This window comes from Lolium rigidum, chromosome 3 (assembly GCF_022539505.1).
Source record: "Lolium rigidum isolate FL_2022 chromosome 3, APGP_CSIRO_Lrig_0.1, whole genome shotgun sequence".
NCBI lineage: Eukaryota > Viridiplantae > Streptophyta > Magnoliopsida > Poales > Poaceae > Lolium > Lolium rigidum.
This window is the reverse complement of record NC_061510.1, coordinates 38,227,697-38,242,543: the sequence shown is the minus strand read 5'-3', so window position 1 is coordinate 38,242,543 and position 14,847 is coordinate 38,227,697. Positions and strand designations below refer to the sequence as shown.

Here is a 14,847-nt window from a genome sequence, read left to right as displayed (position 1 = left end):
GTTAGTGGATCTAGACCGTTGTACATGCTAACTTCTCATGCTGGGTGCCTCACCGTGTCGTACTAAACAACATGAACACAATAAATAAAATTAAATCTTGCATACATGGCGCACCGCCACGCCGAGGCTACTAATTTATATTGAACTCTTGTACCTTTCCATAACCCATTATATTCCTAAATATATATCCTTATTTTCATATGTATAATTCCTTATTTTCTTAGAGCTTTATGTTTTTTTTTGCGGGTAGAACTTTTAGAGTTTAACTAGAATAATTAATCATGCAACTACATTACCATGCCAGTTGTTGTAGAGTTCTATTTTACATCATTATAAATATTAATATTTAACTTGATAACTCAAAGCCGCATTCTCTCTAAGATGTTTCATTTGCATTTCAACCCTAGTTAAAAACGTTCAAACCTCTAATTGTGGCTTAGTGTGTAGTCCACTGGGCCGTGCAGATCCACCATACGCAAAACAGGACTCGATAATGTTTTTTGTTCGGCGGCAGTTGGGTTGGGCCAAAATCTGCCAGGGAAAGAGACACCACCACCCGATTGCTCGACTGGACTCCCCGCCGGCGGCGCCGCCGTGCGACATTTCCAGGCTTAAACCCTTCTCTGCTCCCCATTCCTAGAGCCGCTGAGAAACCCCGCGACGATGCGGCGCCTCCACAGGTCCCTCCTCGCCGCCGCCCTCACCAAGCCCCTCTGCCGCCACCGACCCCCTCCCCCGCTGCTCCACCGCTCTCCTCTCCGCCCGCACCAATCGCTCCCCTTCTCCACCCGAGCCCTAACCACGCCGCTACCTTCTTCCGCCGCGGCGCCGACCGCCCTAACCACGCCGCCACCTACTCCCAACGCGGCGCCGACCTCCCAACCCACCGCCCTCGCCTCCCTCGAGGCCGCCGAGCGCAAGGAGGCCGCGGGCGACCACCAGGAGGCCCTCGACCTCGCGCTCAAGGCGCTCGCCCCCCTGCAGGAGACCCACGGCGGCTGGTCGCTCCCCGTCGCGCGCGCCCTCCGCCTCGCTGGCGCCGCGGCCTTCCGCCTCAACCTCCTCAACGACAGCCTCGACTCCCTCGAGGCCGCCGCCGAGATCGTCGACTCCCTGCTGGGCGCGGGCGCCGAGGCGGCCACCGTCGGCGCGGCCGTGCTCGACCAGCTCGCGCGCACCAAGACGGCCATGGGGCGCCGCTGGGACGCGGTGGCCGACCTCCGCCGCGCCCTGGAGCTCAAAGGCCGCGTCCTGGACGGAGGGTGCGCGGACGCCTGCAGGGACGTCGCCGAGGCGTACGTGGGGGTGCTGTGCTTCGACAAGGCGCTGCCCCTCTGCCTTTCAGCGCTGGAGATCACCGTGAAGCGGTTCGGAGACGGCTCCGCCGAGGTGGCTAAGGTCCGGCAGATCCTCATGGTTGCTTACACCGGGCTGGGCCGCAACGAGGAGGCGTTGGAGCAGAACAAGCTTCTTAGGATGGTGTACGAGGGGCTGGGTATGGATGTGGAGCTTTCTCTGGCTGAAATCGATGGCGCCGGCTTGAGTATCCTGCTGGGTAGAACGGAGGACGCGATGAATGACCTGAAGAAGGTGATGAATCGGGCCAGCAAGGACAGCGAGGAGCGTGCGCTGGCATTTGTCACCATGGCCAAGATCCTCTGCTCCCAGGAGAGGCTCAGCGACTCCAGACGGTGCCTGGAGATTGCTCGTGAGACTCTCGACTCCAAACGTTCTGCCAACCCTGAGCGGACCGCTGGCGCATATACGGAGATATCGATGCTGTACGAGTCAATGACTGAATTCGAGATGTCGCTGTGTTTGATGAGGAAAACGCTTGCGTTTCTTGAGCGTGTCTCAGGGATGCAGCACATCCAAGGGAGTATCTCGGCAAGGCTGGGTTGGCTCCTCCTGCTGACGAAACGAGTTGATGAGGCTGTTCCTTTACTGGAGAAAGCAGTGGAGAAGCTCAAGAACTGTTTTGGACCGCTGCACTTTGGGTTAGGATTTGCTTATAAGCATCTGGGGGAGGCTAACCTTGAACTGAACCAACTGGACGCAGCTGTGAAGTTCTTTGTTCTTGCGAGTGATATCATTACTGCTGCATTTGGGCCGAAACATGAGGATTCCATTGAGATACTTCAGTTGATTGCAAATGCATATGGACTGATGGGGAGGTAATCAATTTCTTCTCATATTCTGACTGTTACATCATTGAGGTACATTTTACTAGTCTATGATATACAGATGCTTCAGTCCTGTAGAGTTACCCTGTAAGTTGATACTCTGTGCTGTCCAAGTGTCCATTAAGTTAGTTACTACACACTAGGCTGTTGTTCATCCAGTGGCGGACTTAGGAATTAACCGAAGCCTGGGTGCAGCACAAGGCAACTAAACCTTTTTTCCGACTAATATAAACACCACATGGTTTTAATCAATGTTTTAAAACTTGGCCCATATGCCAATTAATCGGTCAACTTATGATGAACCGTGGGGTGAGCGATAAATTTACAGCATATCGGCCTGGTTTATCGCCGAGGCCAATATAACGGTCTGACAACCTCCGACATTTCAGCCAAAATATCACGAATTACGGATCTAGTACCTGATTTCTCGGCCGATACATTACCTCAAATTTTGCCATTTTTGTTGATTCAAAGGCAAGGAATCAAGGTAACACTTCTTTCCAATTTGCCAATATTTTTTTTACATAGCGGATTCAAGAACTTATAATGGCAGAACTTGGATTTTTTTTTGAAAAAACTAGCCAATATGGAAGATAATGGATTAACCTAATCCGAAGCCGACCGAGCAGTAAACGATAAATGATGTCTTAAACATTGGTTTTAATACAAAAACACGAATATGAAGTCTCCCCTTTTTAATTTTAATTTCCATACCCTTAGTGGAAGTCGAAGTTTTAAGTTTCTAGTTGAGATAAAACATGGCGGATCTTTCAGGATTTCGAATGCAGGGACAATGAAGGGTAGACAAAAGGGAGGAGGATTTATGAAAATTTTCGTGCAGCGTATGCCATGTTTCGTTTGTATTTTTTCTGAACGCCTGTGCAAGTCAGATGTCTTTGTCCACATTCTACTCCCATACGACACGTCCTGCTCATGTAACTGCAAGACGAGTTTGGAAATTCTGGCTAAGGATCGACCATTTTTTCCTGGGTATCGATCGGTAACTGTAATACATAGTCTGTAACTGGCCACGGTCCACGGTAACAACTAATAGTGGCTCAATATGAGGAATAGTTCTGGCCCAATTTGTGGCCCATGATGGGCTGGCGTGCGGCATGGCCCTAAAATTGCCTCGTATAGCCTGGGCATGGCAGCGTTTGAGCGTGCTGGTCGCTGTGCAGAAATCTCTACGGGCAAAGGGGCGCGTGACAGAGAAGCCCGGGCGGTCGCCCGGGCAACAGCGAGTGTGGGTCCGCGCATGTGTTCATCTATGTAGCTGGATGCATTATGGATAATATCTTATTGCACCCATTTTGCCATCTTGTAGAAAAGTGAGCAATTCTGAACTGATTGAGCAACTATACGGTGTAGTGTCAGTTATAATTAGTAGGTCATTATGCAAGGGTTGCTGCACTGTTGTTGATTATTGCATACAGGAGTCTCAGCAAGAGCAGCAGTTGGTGATTGCAAAAGTCAAAAAAAAAAAAAAAAATCTCGCAGACATACCTTGTTTCCAGATCATTCTGGTGGTAGCTTAGGTGGAATATAGGAGAGAAGAAAAAATGTGATTTGGTTTCTAACACAGTAAGGGGAAACTCTGCATGAAATACATTGAGATAGAAAATAACAGCACCCAATGGGAAGTGAAATCCTGCTTATAACACAAAACTGTAAACATAAGCTAGGCCAAGTAGGGAGGTAGAGCTTATCTGTTATTACTGGCAGTGAAGGTAGAACATGCTCGTATAGCAAAAAAATGAAGATCCCGTGTTTGGTTTCAAATGTGAAACTATCTTCTTTTGATGCTAGCTGAACTATCTGTAGAGAACGCTTGTTCTGTTGGCTTATCTGTTTATCAGCACCCCCACTGCTCTGGCACATGTACATGGTCAAAAGTTGGTGTTGCATTAATTAGCATATGAATTTGCACTGCCATTCTGTCAACCATTTGACTGCTAACTAAAATTAGTGTTTGGTGGTTTTCTAAAAAAAAAAGCAGGTGAGATCTGTTATGGAACTACTTCATGCAAATTCCTGAAACTGTTATATAAATATAAGTAAGAACTTATATGTCAGCGTCTCAGCGATTCCCTTGTGTCGATTTGCATTTGATACTGTGCTTTGTATTGCAGTTACAAGCATGCAGAGGATTATCAACTACGAGTTATAGCTGCTTATGAAAGTTGTGGCCCTGATATGTCATATGAACAAAGAGAAGCTCGTAGGCTTCTGGAGCAGCTAAGGAAGAAGGCTGAAGGGTCACCTCATGCAGTATTTCCTGCCAATTCATTGCCTGTGCTTCCGCAAGACCGAGAATAATGCTTCTCCTAGCATCTTATAGAGGAAGATGACTCAATGGTAAATTAACTTATTATCAGTGATCCCTCAGCCTCAGGTCCTTTTACATATTTTGCGCCCGCTGTCACCATACAGTTCATTTACTAGTTAATGGATGAATGGAATTAAATGTTATAGTGTCGCATATTATTATTTGGGAACATAATCTATTGTTTCCATGCATGAAAATGTGGGCATGTGGATTACCCACCTTGAGGCTACCGGAAGTACTTAAGATTGTACGATTTTATCAAAATTACTTGAAACATGTTTTCATGTATTTTCTGATTCCATGGGGATCTTGTGACTGACTTATTTCTGGTTGGAATTGATTGACGACATTGAGGTACTGCTCCGACCATTATATTTGAATTGCTACCTTTAACTACTTTACTTGAGGAAGTAGCATATAAAAGAGTGTATCATGGAAGTGGCAGATTAACACACCACATAGGCTTGGTTGGGTTCTGTCATTCTGTGACTATATCTTATACATTTTCTATGTGAATTCCCGTGGCATGCTTGAAAAATTACAAATGGAAATTCAACTATTGCTTATCGAAGTACTGACATACTAGTTATGAAATAACTATGCTGCTATACTTAATTACCTGTAAGTTGATGCTGTCCAAAAGTCCATTGAGTTGGTTAGTATATACTAGGCTATTAATTTATTCATGGTTCATCTCTGTAACTGGAGGCAGTATGGAAAACATCTTGATTGAAATACTATATTTCTGTCCTACTGTCTCGTAGAAACCAACTGAGCAATTCTGAGATATTGTTCATAAATATCGTACTATTCCTGTTCTACCATCTCGTAGAAACCAACTGAGCAATTCTGAGATATTGTTCATAAATATCGTCAACAATACAACATGTGTCAATATATCATACTGACACAAATTGAGCATGATTTTCCTTATCAACAAATTGAGCAGCTACATGATGCGGTGCTAATTATGATTAGTCAGTCATTATGCAACCACTGCCTGAATTGCTGATTATTGCATAATAGAGTTTCCAGAAGTGATTTCATTGGAAGTTGCAAAAATAAAATGCAAGCTCGCCTGCAGACGTTTTCAGATTATTCTGGTGTGTAGATGGAGTATAGGAACAGAAAGGGAAGTCTATTTTGTTTCCTACTACAGTAAGGAATAGCCCTACACTATTAGAAAATAGCTGTACACAATAAGAAGAGAAATCCTGCTCACAGCTCAATTTTTGTTCACCAACAATGATCTTATCTTAAATGTTCAACATTGTATCACGATCTGCTTTTTTTAGCCGTAATTGGTAGAGCATCTCCACTTGTGTCCTGGAGTTCCTGGGTTCAAATTAGCCCCCTTGCATGCCTAGAAATACCCTTCCCCAACCCGCACAATGTGTGGGAGCTTTCAGCACTGGGTACGGAGCCTTGGCGCAGTGGTAAAAGCTGCTGCCTTGTGACCAGGAGGTCACGGGTTCAACAACAACAACAACAACAACAACAACAACAACAACAACATCAAATCCTTTTTCCCAAGCAAGTTGGGGTAGGCTAGATATGAAACCCAACAGAAAAGAGAACCAAAACAAGGAGAAAGAAAGAAAAAGGAAAAAAGAAAAAAGAAAAAATAAAAAAGAAGAAAGAAGGAAAAAAAAGGAAAAAAAGGAAAGAGAAAAGAAGCGAGTGACTAAGGTTCCGGCACATGGATCGCTGATCTCCATGCAGTCCTATCAAGAGCCAAGACTTTAGGTACATTCCAATTCCTCAGGTCTCTTTTTATCGCCTCCGCCCACGTCAACTTTGGTCGTCCTCTACCCCTTCTAGTCTCCTCCATACTCTTTAGAGTTCCACTGTTGACGGGAGCTTCTGGAGGCCTCCGCTGGATATGCCCAAACCACCTTAGTCGGTGTTGGACTAGCTTCTCATCGATAGGTGCCACCCCTAGCCTATCACGGATTACCTCGTTCCTAATCCGGTCCTTTCTTGTATGGCCGCACATCCAACGCAGCATGCGCATCTCCGCGACACTCATTTGTTGGATATGTTTTCTTTTAGTGGGCCAACATTCTGCCCCATAAAGCATCGCCGGTCTGACAGCCGTCCTATAGAACTTACCTTTTAGCTTTTGTGGGACATTCTTGTCACATAGGATATTAGATGCCTGCCTCCACTTCATCCACCCTGCATTGATCCTGTGGCAAACATCCTCATCGATATCACCATTGCTTTGCAACATTGATCCCAAGTAACAGAAGGTGTCCCTCTTGGGCACTATCTTTCCTTCTAAACTGACATCTCCGTCTTCGCCACCAACACCACTAAAGTCGCATCGCATGTACTCAGTCTTGGTCCTGCTAAGTCTAAACCCCTTTGACTCCAAAGTTTGCCTCCATAGCTCTAACTTCCTATTCATGCCGGCCCTAGTTTCATCTACTAGCACCACATCATCAGCAGCAAAGAGCATACACCAAGGAATATCTCCTTGTATATCCTTGGTCACCTCATCCATCACCAAGGAAAACATGTATGGGCTCAAGGATGACCCTTGATGTAGTCCTATCGTGATTGGGAAGGTATCAGTCTCACTATCACCTGCGCGAACACTTGTCACAACAGGATCGTACATATCTCTGATGAGGGTAATGTACTTTGTTGGAACTTTGTGTTTCTCCAACGCCCACCACATGACCGTCCTTGGTATCTTGTCATACGCCTTCTCCAAGTCGATGAAGACCATATGTAGGTCCTTCTTCTGCTCCCTATACCTCTCCATAAGTTGGCGAAGTAAGAAAATCGCCTTTCTAGTCGATCTCCCAGGCAATAAAACCGAATTGATTTTTAGTTACTTTCGTCACTCTCCTGAAGCGATGCTCGATGGTTCTCTCCCAAAGTTTCATAGTATGGCTCATAAGCTTAATCCCTCGGTACTTACTACAACTTTGGATATCTCCTTTATTCTTGAAGATAGGTACTAATATGTTTTTCCTCCACTCCTCGGGCATCTTGTTTGACTGAAAAATGTGGTTGAAAAACTTAGTTAGCCATACTATTGCCACGTCTCCGAGGCTTCTCCACACCTCAATTGGGATACCATCAGGGCCAAGGGCCTTTCCTCCTTTCATCCTCTTGAGGGCCTCTTTAACCTCAAGCTCTTGGATCCTCCGCACAAAACGCCTACTGGTGTCGTCAAAGGAGTCATCCAGCTTGGGCATAGTGCCCTCGTTCCCATCGTTTGAATAACCCATCAAAGTACTCCCTCCATCTGTTTTTGATCTCTTCATCTTTCACTAGAAGTCCTCGTCCTTGATACATTTAACTTGGTTGAGGTCCCTTGTCTTCCTCTCACGAATCTTCGCCACGCCATCCTTTGTACCTAGTCTGTCATATAGCTCCTCATAGGCCCGCCCCCTTGCTCCACTCACAACTTGCCTTGCCTTTTTCTTGGCCTCTTTGTACTTCACCATGTTGCTTGTGCTTCTATCGTGGTGCCAACTCTTGTAGCACTCCTTCTCCTTGATAGCCCTTTGGACATCCTCATTCCACCACCATGTGTCCTTAGCTTGTGGCTTCTTACCCTTGGTCACTCCAACCACCTCCCTAGCTACCTTCCGAATGCTCTTACCCATCTTCACCCACATGCTATCTGCATCTCCCTCTTCGTCCCATGGTCCTTCCATGATCATCCTCTCCCTAAAGGTTTGTTGTGCTTCCCCTTTGAGCTTCCACCACTTTGTTCTTGTGATGTTGATGCCTTTATCCCGCATCACACGAGCGTGTAAACGGAAGTCAGCTACCACAAGCTTATGTTGCGCCACAACACACTCCCCAGGGATCACCTTGCAATTAAACAAGCCCTCCTATCTCTTCTTTTAGTGAGGACAAAGTCAATCTGGCTAGAGTGTTGGGCACTACTAAAGGTCACTAGGTGAGATTGCCTCTTCCTAAAGAAGGTGTTAGCGACGCAACCTCAAAGTCCAGGATGTCTTTACCCTCAAAGTTTCTGTCACCATACCCGAAGCCTCCATGCACACCCTCGAACCCTATGTTAGTTGTGCCGACATGGCCATTGAGATCTCCTCCGATGAAGAGCTTCTCGTTTGGCGGTACACTTCTGGCGCTTATGTTGAGCCCAACTTGTGGGGCATAAGCACTCACCACGTTCAGGACAAGATTCCCAGTAACTAGCTTGACTAGGATGATCCTATCACCCTTTCTCCGAACGTCCACTACTCCATCCTTGAGGCTCTTATCTATGAGGACACTTAACCGGTATTCTCGACTTCCCTCGCCTTCTGACCCGCCCATCTAGTCTCCTGAACACAAAGGATATTTATACGCCTCCTGATGGCAGCATCCACTAACTCTCGTAGCTTCCCGGTCAAGGATCCTACATTCTAACTACCCACCCGCAACCTATTTGCCTCAGCTAGCTTCCTTGCCCTTCGCATCCATCGAGAGAGATGCAAAGACCCTTGCTCACTTAACACTACATCCGGGCGAAGATGTAGCGCGCCACTATGGCGGTGGCGGCCCGGCCCTTCCTCATTTAACACCATATCCGGGTTCCGATATGGCGCGCCACTAAGGCGGTGGCGGCCCAGCCCTTGCTCATTTAACACCACACCCGGGTTCCGATATGGCGCGTCGCTGAGAGGGTTATGCCCCAACGAAAATCTGTTGGGTTTCATATCCATAGGAAAGGCTGGTTTTTACGTTGGCTCGCCATGCCTAACACAACCCTCCTCCTTTACCCGGGCTTGGGACCGGCTATTCCTAAAAGGCATAGGCGGAGTTAGGAGGTCACGGGTTCAAGTCGTGGAAACAGCCTCTTGCAAAAAATTGCAAGGAATGGCTGCATACAATGACCCAATGTGGTCCGACCCCTCCCCGGACCTGGCGCAAAGAGGGCGCTTCATGCACCGGGCTGCCCAATTGGTCAGATTCGTTTATTTCCACACAAATTTTTGTATGCTATATTGCAATAGGTGATTTATTGTATACGTAAAAAAACGAAATTGAGTTAGTAGTTTTCTGAATATTTCAATTTTGTTTATTTGCATGTAGAAGCTAACAAACTGGCTAGTCAAAATACTAGTTTAGATCTTTTACTTGTACTATCACAGACTGTCAGGAGGTGCTTCCACTCATGTATATATAAGGTCAATGGTTACTCTGACAGAGAAAACATCAAGATACTTTTTAGTACGAGACTGCATGATCCAGATCAGCCCTGATATGAACTTGTAGCAGTTCCACCAATTTGTTGCGCTTACCATGGGCAATAGGACAAGCTGGCTATATCTTAGGAGGTGAATAATAAGACACCTTGCTGGCCCCAGCTTAACACTATAAGCCCAAAAGTGTAAGCTAGACCATGAAGGCATGTATTGCTTATCTGCTGCACTTACTAACGCGGAAAAGGTACTAGTCGTAACAGAGCATAAAATGGTGACATATGGTATGCTCATTAAAACTGATCTTTCTCAAGCACACTCCCCGCCAATATATAGATATGGATGGATTTAGATGTGATCATGTCAATATATTCTATTTGGGAAGACAGTCTATTATGCTCCATGTATGAAACAGGAGCTTGCTGATTACCCAACCTTCAGACTATAGGTAGCATGTCTACTGTATCTTTCACATATGCCATGTGAGTTTTCTGTGGCTTTAATAGAAAACCTGCCGAATTCCAAATGGCAATACAACTAAAGTCTATCAAAGTACTGACGTACTTAGGCTGTGCTGATACATCAGATATCTTGATTCACTGTGCCCAGCAATCTATCTTTTGTTCATGTAGTCTCCCTTGGGAAACTGAAGACTGTTGCACTACCACACACTTGATTCCTCTTGTGATTTCACTATTTGCTGCTGGGCGCCGAGTCTCTATTTTTTGGTCATCTAGAAACTTGCTTATTTTGTCTTCTGAAGGCCTAGTTACATGTACAATAGTGTCCAAGTCAGGAGCTGTTCCTCCTCTTGAGTAGATGGAAGATGGCTTCTACTTTGGCTAAATGACAAAGCAATGTCCTATAAAAGGTCCCCGTACTTGCTGTGCTGACAAATGCTGCTATAGCCAAATAGTGTGGTAAGTGAATGCATATTTATCCTCGCTTGGTTTGAATTTTGTTACTATTTTCCTTATATAGCATTGCTTTAGTTTATCACCATGGTTGCACATGCTGCATATTTGAAGGATCGAGTTCGCAATCAGCAAACATAAACTGAGGGTTGCTGCTAGCTTGTCTAAGTCTACACCGCAAGTATTTGTGTGCCAACAGTAATGTTGTTTGATCCAGTAGCCAGTGGTCCCTTATCAGTGACAGTTAGTCCACTTACCGGAATAGCTATTTGCTAAAGACAGTGGGACTGTCACTGCAGGGCATAGTTATGTGTCAGAAAGCTGGTTCAAGATTGAGCAACTAATTATGGTTAGTTCGGTCAAAAGCTAAGCAGTGGTAATTAAGACTCCCGGGGGATTTCTCCTACGCTACCCATAATATGTGGAAGTATCGACGTAATTTCATAGTCATTCGATCTGAATGCTACATGAAGAACTTATGCAACCACTACCTGAATTGTTGATTATTGCATAATAGAGTCTCCGGAAGTGATGTATTGGAAGTTGCAAAAATGAATGTCTCGCATGCAGATGTTTTCAGATCATTCTGGTGGTAGTGTAGATGGATATAGGAACAGAAAGGGAAGTCTACTTTGTTTCCTAATACAGTAAGGTATAGCCCTACACTGCGAATAGAAAATAGCTGTATACAATTAGAAGGGAAATCCTGCTCATGGCTCAGTTTTGTTCACCGAAATTGATCTTTTCTTGAATATTCATCAGTATTGTTATTTCGATCTGCTTCTTTTCAGCCATAGTTGGTCAGATTCGTTTATTTCCACACCAGTTTTTGTCTGCTATTTTAATGTGATTTTATTGTATACGTCAATAATATGAAATTGAGTTAATATTTTTCTGAATATTATAATTTTGTTTATTTGCATGTAGAAGCTAACAAACTAGCTAGTCAAAATTCTAGTTTAGCTCTTTCACTGATACTATCACAAGACATGCTTCCACACATGTATATAATAAGGCCAACGGTTACTCTGACAAAGAAAACATCAGAAGAAGATAATTACGGGACTTTAAGGGTCTTTATAACAGTATAACTGCATGATCCACATCAGCCCTCATATGGACTTGTAGCAGTTCCACCACTTTGTCACACTTACCATGGGCAATAGGACACAAGGAACACCGTTTGAAAAAAAATCAAAGTTCACATACTAACTCAGAGATCCAGTTTTTTAGAGCACGAAGTGGGTGATCGGGAGTTAGTTGAACATGTAAAATTATATGAACTGCAAGATGTAACATGTTCGAGTAGTGGCAGGACAAATTAGCTTTATCTTACAGGGTGAAAAATAAGACTGCTTTGCTGGCCCCAGCTTAACCCTATTAGCCCAAAAGTGTGAACTTAAGCTAGGCCAAGTAGGGAAGTATTCCTTATCTATTACGGTACTTACTAACGTGGAAAAGGTACAAGTCCTAACAGAGCATAAAATGGTGACATATGGTATGCTAATAAAACTGTTCTTTCTCAAGCACACTCCCTGCCAACATACAGATATGGATGGACTTCGTACTAATTAGCAAATAAAATAGAATATGGTTGTGTAGATAAAATGAGGATCGCATGTTTAGCGCTATATGACTAATGAACGAATGAAAGACTATCTTCTAGTTGAACAATCTTTAGCGAGTGCTTGTTGTGGTGGTTTGTGTGATGCTCTCAGCATGTTGCTGAATCGCCCCTCGTCCCTAGTTTTTGGTACAGGCATGCAGTAAAAAACAGATATTGCGTTAGTTAGCATATGAATTGTTGAGCGGTCGTTTATTTGGCTGCTAACTTAAATTTATGTTTTGTGGGTCAAATCTGTTATGGAACAACTGAATACAGTTTCCTGACCATCTTATAACAATTTATAGTAAAGCACTAGTTATATGCCGCTTCGCTCATTACAGCTACAAGCATGCCTTGGATTTTCAACGAGTTATTGATGCTTATGAAAGCTGTGGCCCTGGATCCGCCTGTGTGGAAGAGGAACTCTAGAGCAGCTGAGGAAGGCAGAAGGGGCACCTTTTATCCAGTATTTGCTGCAAATTCATTACCCTTGCTTACCCAAAATCGAGAGTAGTTCTTGTCGGCATCTGTTAGATGAGTACGGAGTATGACCCAATGGTAAATTAAGATTTTAGCAGTGACTCTGAGGTCGTTTTACTACTCCCTCCGTCCCAAAAAGGATGTCGCAAATTTGTCTAAATTTGGATGTAACTATACACTAAATTGCGTCGCGTCAAAATAGATCAAAATTTAGACAAATCTGTGACATCCTTTTTGGGACAGAGGGAGTATTATTTTGGTGCCCAATGTCACTACACAGTTTATTTACGTATCAGTGGAACTAGATGTGATCATGTCAACATATTCTATTTGGGAAGACCGTTGAATATGCTCCATGAATAAAACATGAGCTTGCTGACTTCAGGCTATAGGTAGCATTTATACTGTATCTTTCACATCTGCCATGTGAATTTTCTTTGCCTTTAGTAGAAAACCTGCCAAGTTCCAAATGGCAATAAAACTAATGCCTATTGAAGTACTGATGTACTTAGGTTCTACTCCCTCTGTCCCATAATATAAGATGTTATTACAACCAATATATCAGTAGATTGTTTGTATTTTTCTTCTTCGAGCAAAAGCAAAAGGATTGTGTCTCGTTGCATTGAATAGGGAAAATATTTTTTACAAGCCTATAGAGGCCGGTTACATCAAATATCTTGATTTACTGTGGCCAGCAATCTACATTTTCTGTTCATGTAGTCTCCCTTGGGAAAGTGAGGACTGTCGCACTACCGCACACTTGATTCCTTTTGTGATTTCACTATTTGCTGCTGGGCGCTGAGTTTCTGTTTTTTCTTCATCTGGAAAGTTTACATTTTTGTCTGCTGAAGGCCTAGTTACACGTACAATAGTCTCCAAGTCAGGAGCTGTTCCTCCTCTTGAGTAGATGGAATATGGCTTCTACTTTTGCTAAATGACAAAGCAATGTCCTATAAAAGGTCCCCGTACTTGCTGTGCTGACAAATGCTGCTATAGCCAAATAGTGTAGTAAGTGAATGCATATTTATGCTCGCTTGGTTTGAATTTTGTTAGTACTATTTGCCTTATAATATAGCATTGCTTGAGTTTATCACCATGGTTGCACATGCTGCATATTTGAAGGATCGAGTTTGCAATCGGCAAACATAACTGAGGGTTGATGCTAGCTTGTCTAAGTCTACACCGCAAGTATTTGTGTGCCAACAATAATGTTGTTTGTAGCCAGTGGTCCTCTAACCAGAATACTACGTAGCTATTTGCTGAAGACAGTGGGACTGTCACTACAGGTCCTATCAGGAAGCTGGGTTAAACTTGATACCCGATGGTGTTTATTGTACTGTCAGCTTTGAGAGCTTGTTCACCTGATGGCGACTGGATGTATGTGCGCAAGTCGGAGGTCCCAAGTTGCAGTGCCCTTCGATGAGGTGGGACTGTCAAGAAAACTTTGTGCTTATCCTGCGTCATTCTTCATGGAAACGTGAAAACCCTTCCAGTGGTGGGACTTCCCAAAGAACCGACAGGTACAACTGCATGTGGAACAGAACTTGAATCCTCAGCTTGTGTATTGTTAACTAACTAAGTTTTGCTGTTTGCGAGTTACTTTAGACTGTTAGTGGTTGTTGGTATTTGGAACATAAGGCCGTTGTAATTGTCTAGGGAGTCTCAGTCGGCATGTTTCTGTTGATGAGCTCAGCAGTTTTGCAGGCTTGGTCACGCAAGCCCGCCATATGAATCAGAGACGGCCGCGCGCATTGACAGTTAATGGTGCCTGCTGCCGCAACATCAGAGATCCCCAGAGATGACTGCGTCGGCCCGTGGTCTCCAGCTTCCGGCAGTCCTGCAACGGTGCAACCAGAGCTGGATTCAATCACTGCATCCATCATGTTGTTGCCTCAACAGTTCCATTCAGTCAGTGGACATCAGAACTACACTACACAGCTCTCCCTTCGTCTCCCTTTCATGCATGAACCGGCATTGATTGTGAGATTGGGAATGAATGATTGCGGCGTCCTTGAATCAGTTGGTGATGATAGATGGATAGATTCATAGACTCGCAGTGCCTTGTTGTGCGGAAGTGCTGATGGTTGGAGAATTTTCCCTCTGATGCATCGTCGCCCATTTTTGAGTCAAGCAAAGGCGTGGCCATTTATGTGGCGCAGGCAGG

The 14,847-nt window shown here is 44.5% G+C and overlaps 1 protein-coding gene across 3 annotated transcripts; it reads left to right on the top strand.

Annotated features, from left to right (window-relative positions):
- The first annotated feature begins 663 nt into the window (after positions 1 to 663).
- On the top strand, positions 664 to 13,140 carry LOC124701454 (nephrocystin-3-like). Of its 3 annotated transcripts, XR_007002066.1 has the most exons (4): positions 664 to 2,174; positions 4,316 to 4,541; positions 4,831 to 4,866; positions 12,545 to 13,140. XR_007002066.1 is itself a non-coding variant. In XM_047233517.1 (3 exons), the coding sequence occupies exons 1-2, from the start codon at positions 664 to 666 to the stop codon at positions 4,500 to 4,502; spliced, it is 1,698 nt and encodes a 565-aa protein (XP_047089473.1). In that variant the 3' UTR covers positions 4,503 to 4,541; positions 4,831 to 5,106. The 3 variants fall into 3 exon arrangements, 2 of the variants coding, with proteins under 2 accessions (XP_047089473.1, XP_047089472.1); XM_047233517.1 differs by lacking the exon at positions 12,545 to 13,140 and having other exon boundaries at positions 4,831 to 5,106; XM_047233516.1 differs by lacking the exons at positions 4,831 to 4,866; positions 12,545 to 13,140 and having other exon boundaries at positions 4,316 to 4,811.
- The last annotated feature ends 1,707 nt before the right edge of the window (positions 13,141 to 14,847 follow it).

Excerpts from the sequence above, each read along its gene's own strand:
- LOC124701454 (XM_047233517.1), top strand. The coding sequence starts at position 664 with ATGCGGCGCCTCCACAGGTCCCTCCTCGCCGCCGCCCTCACCAAGCCC. Across the intron at positions 2,175-4,315 it reads GCATATGGACTGATGGGGAG|TTACAAGCATGCAGAGGATT; the intron begins GTAATCAATTTC and ends TTTGTATTGCAG.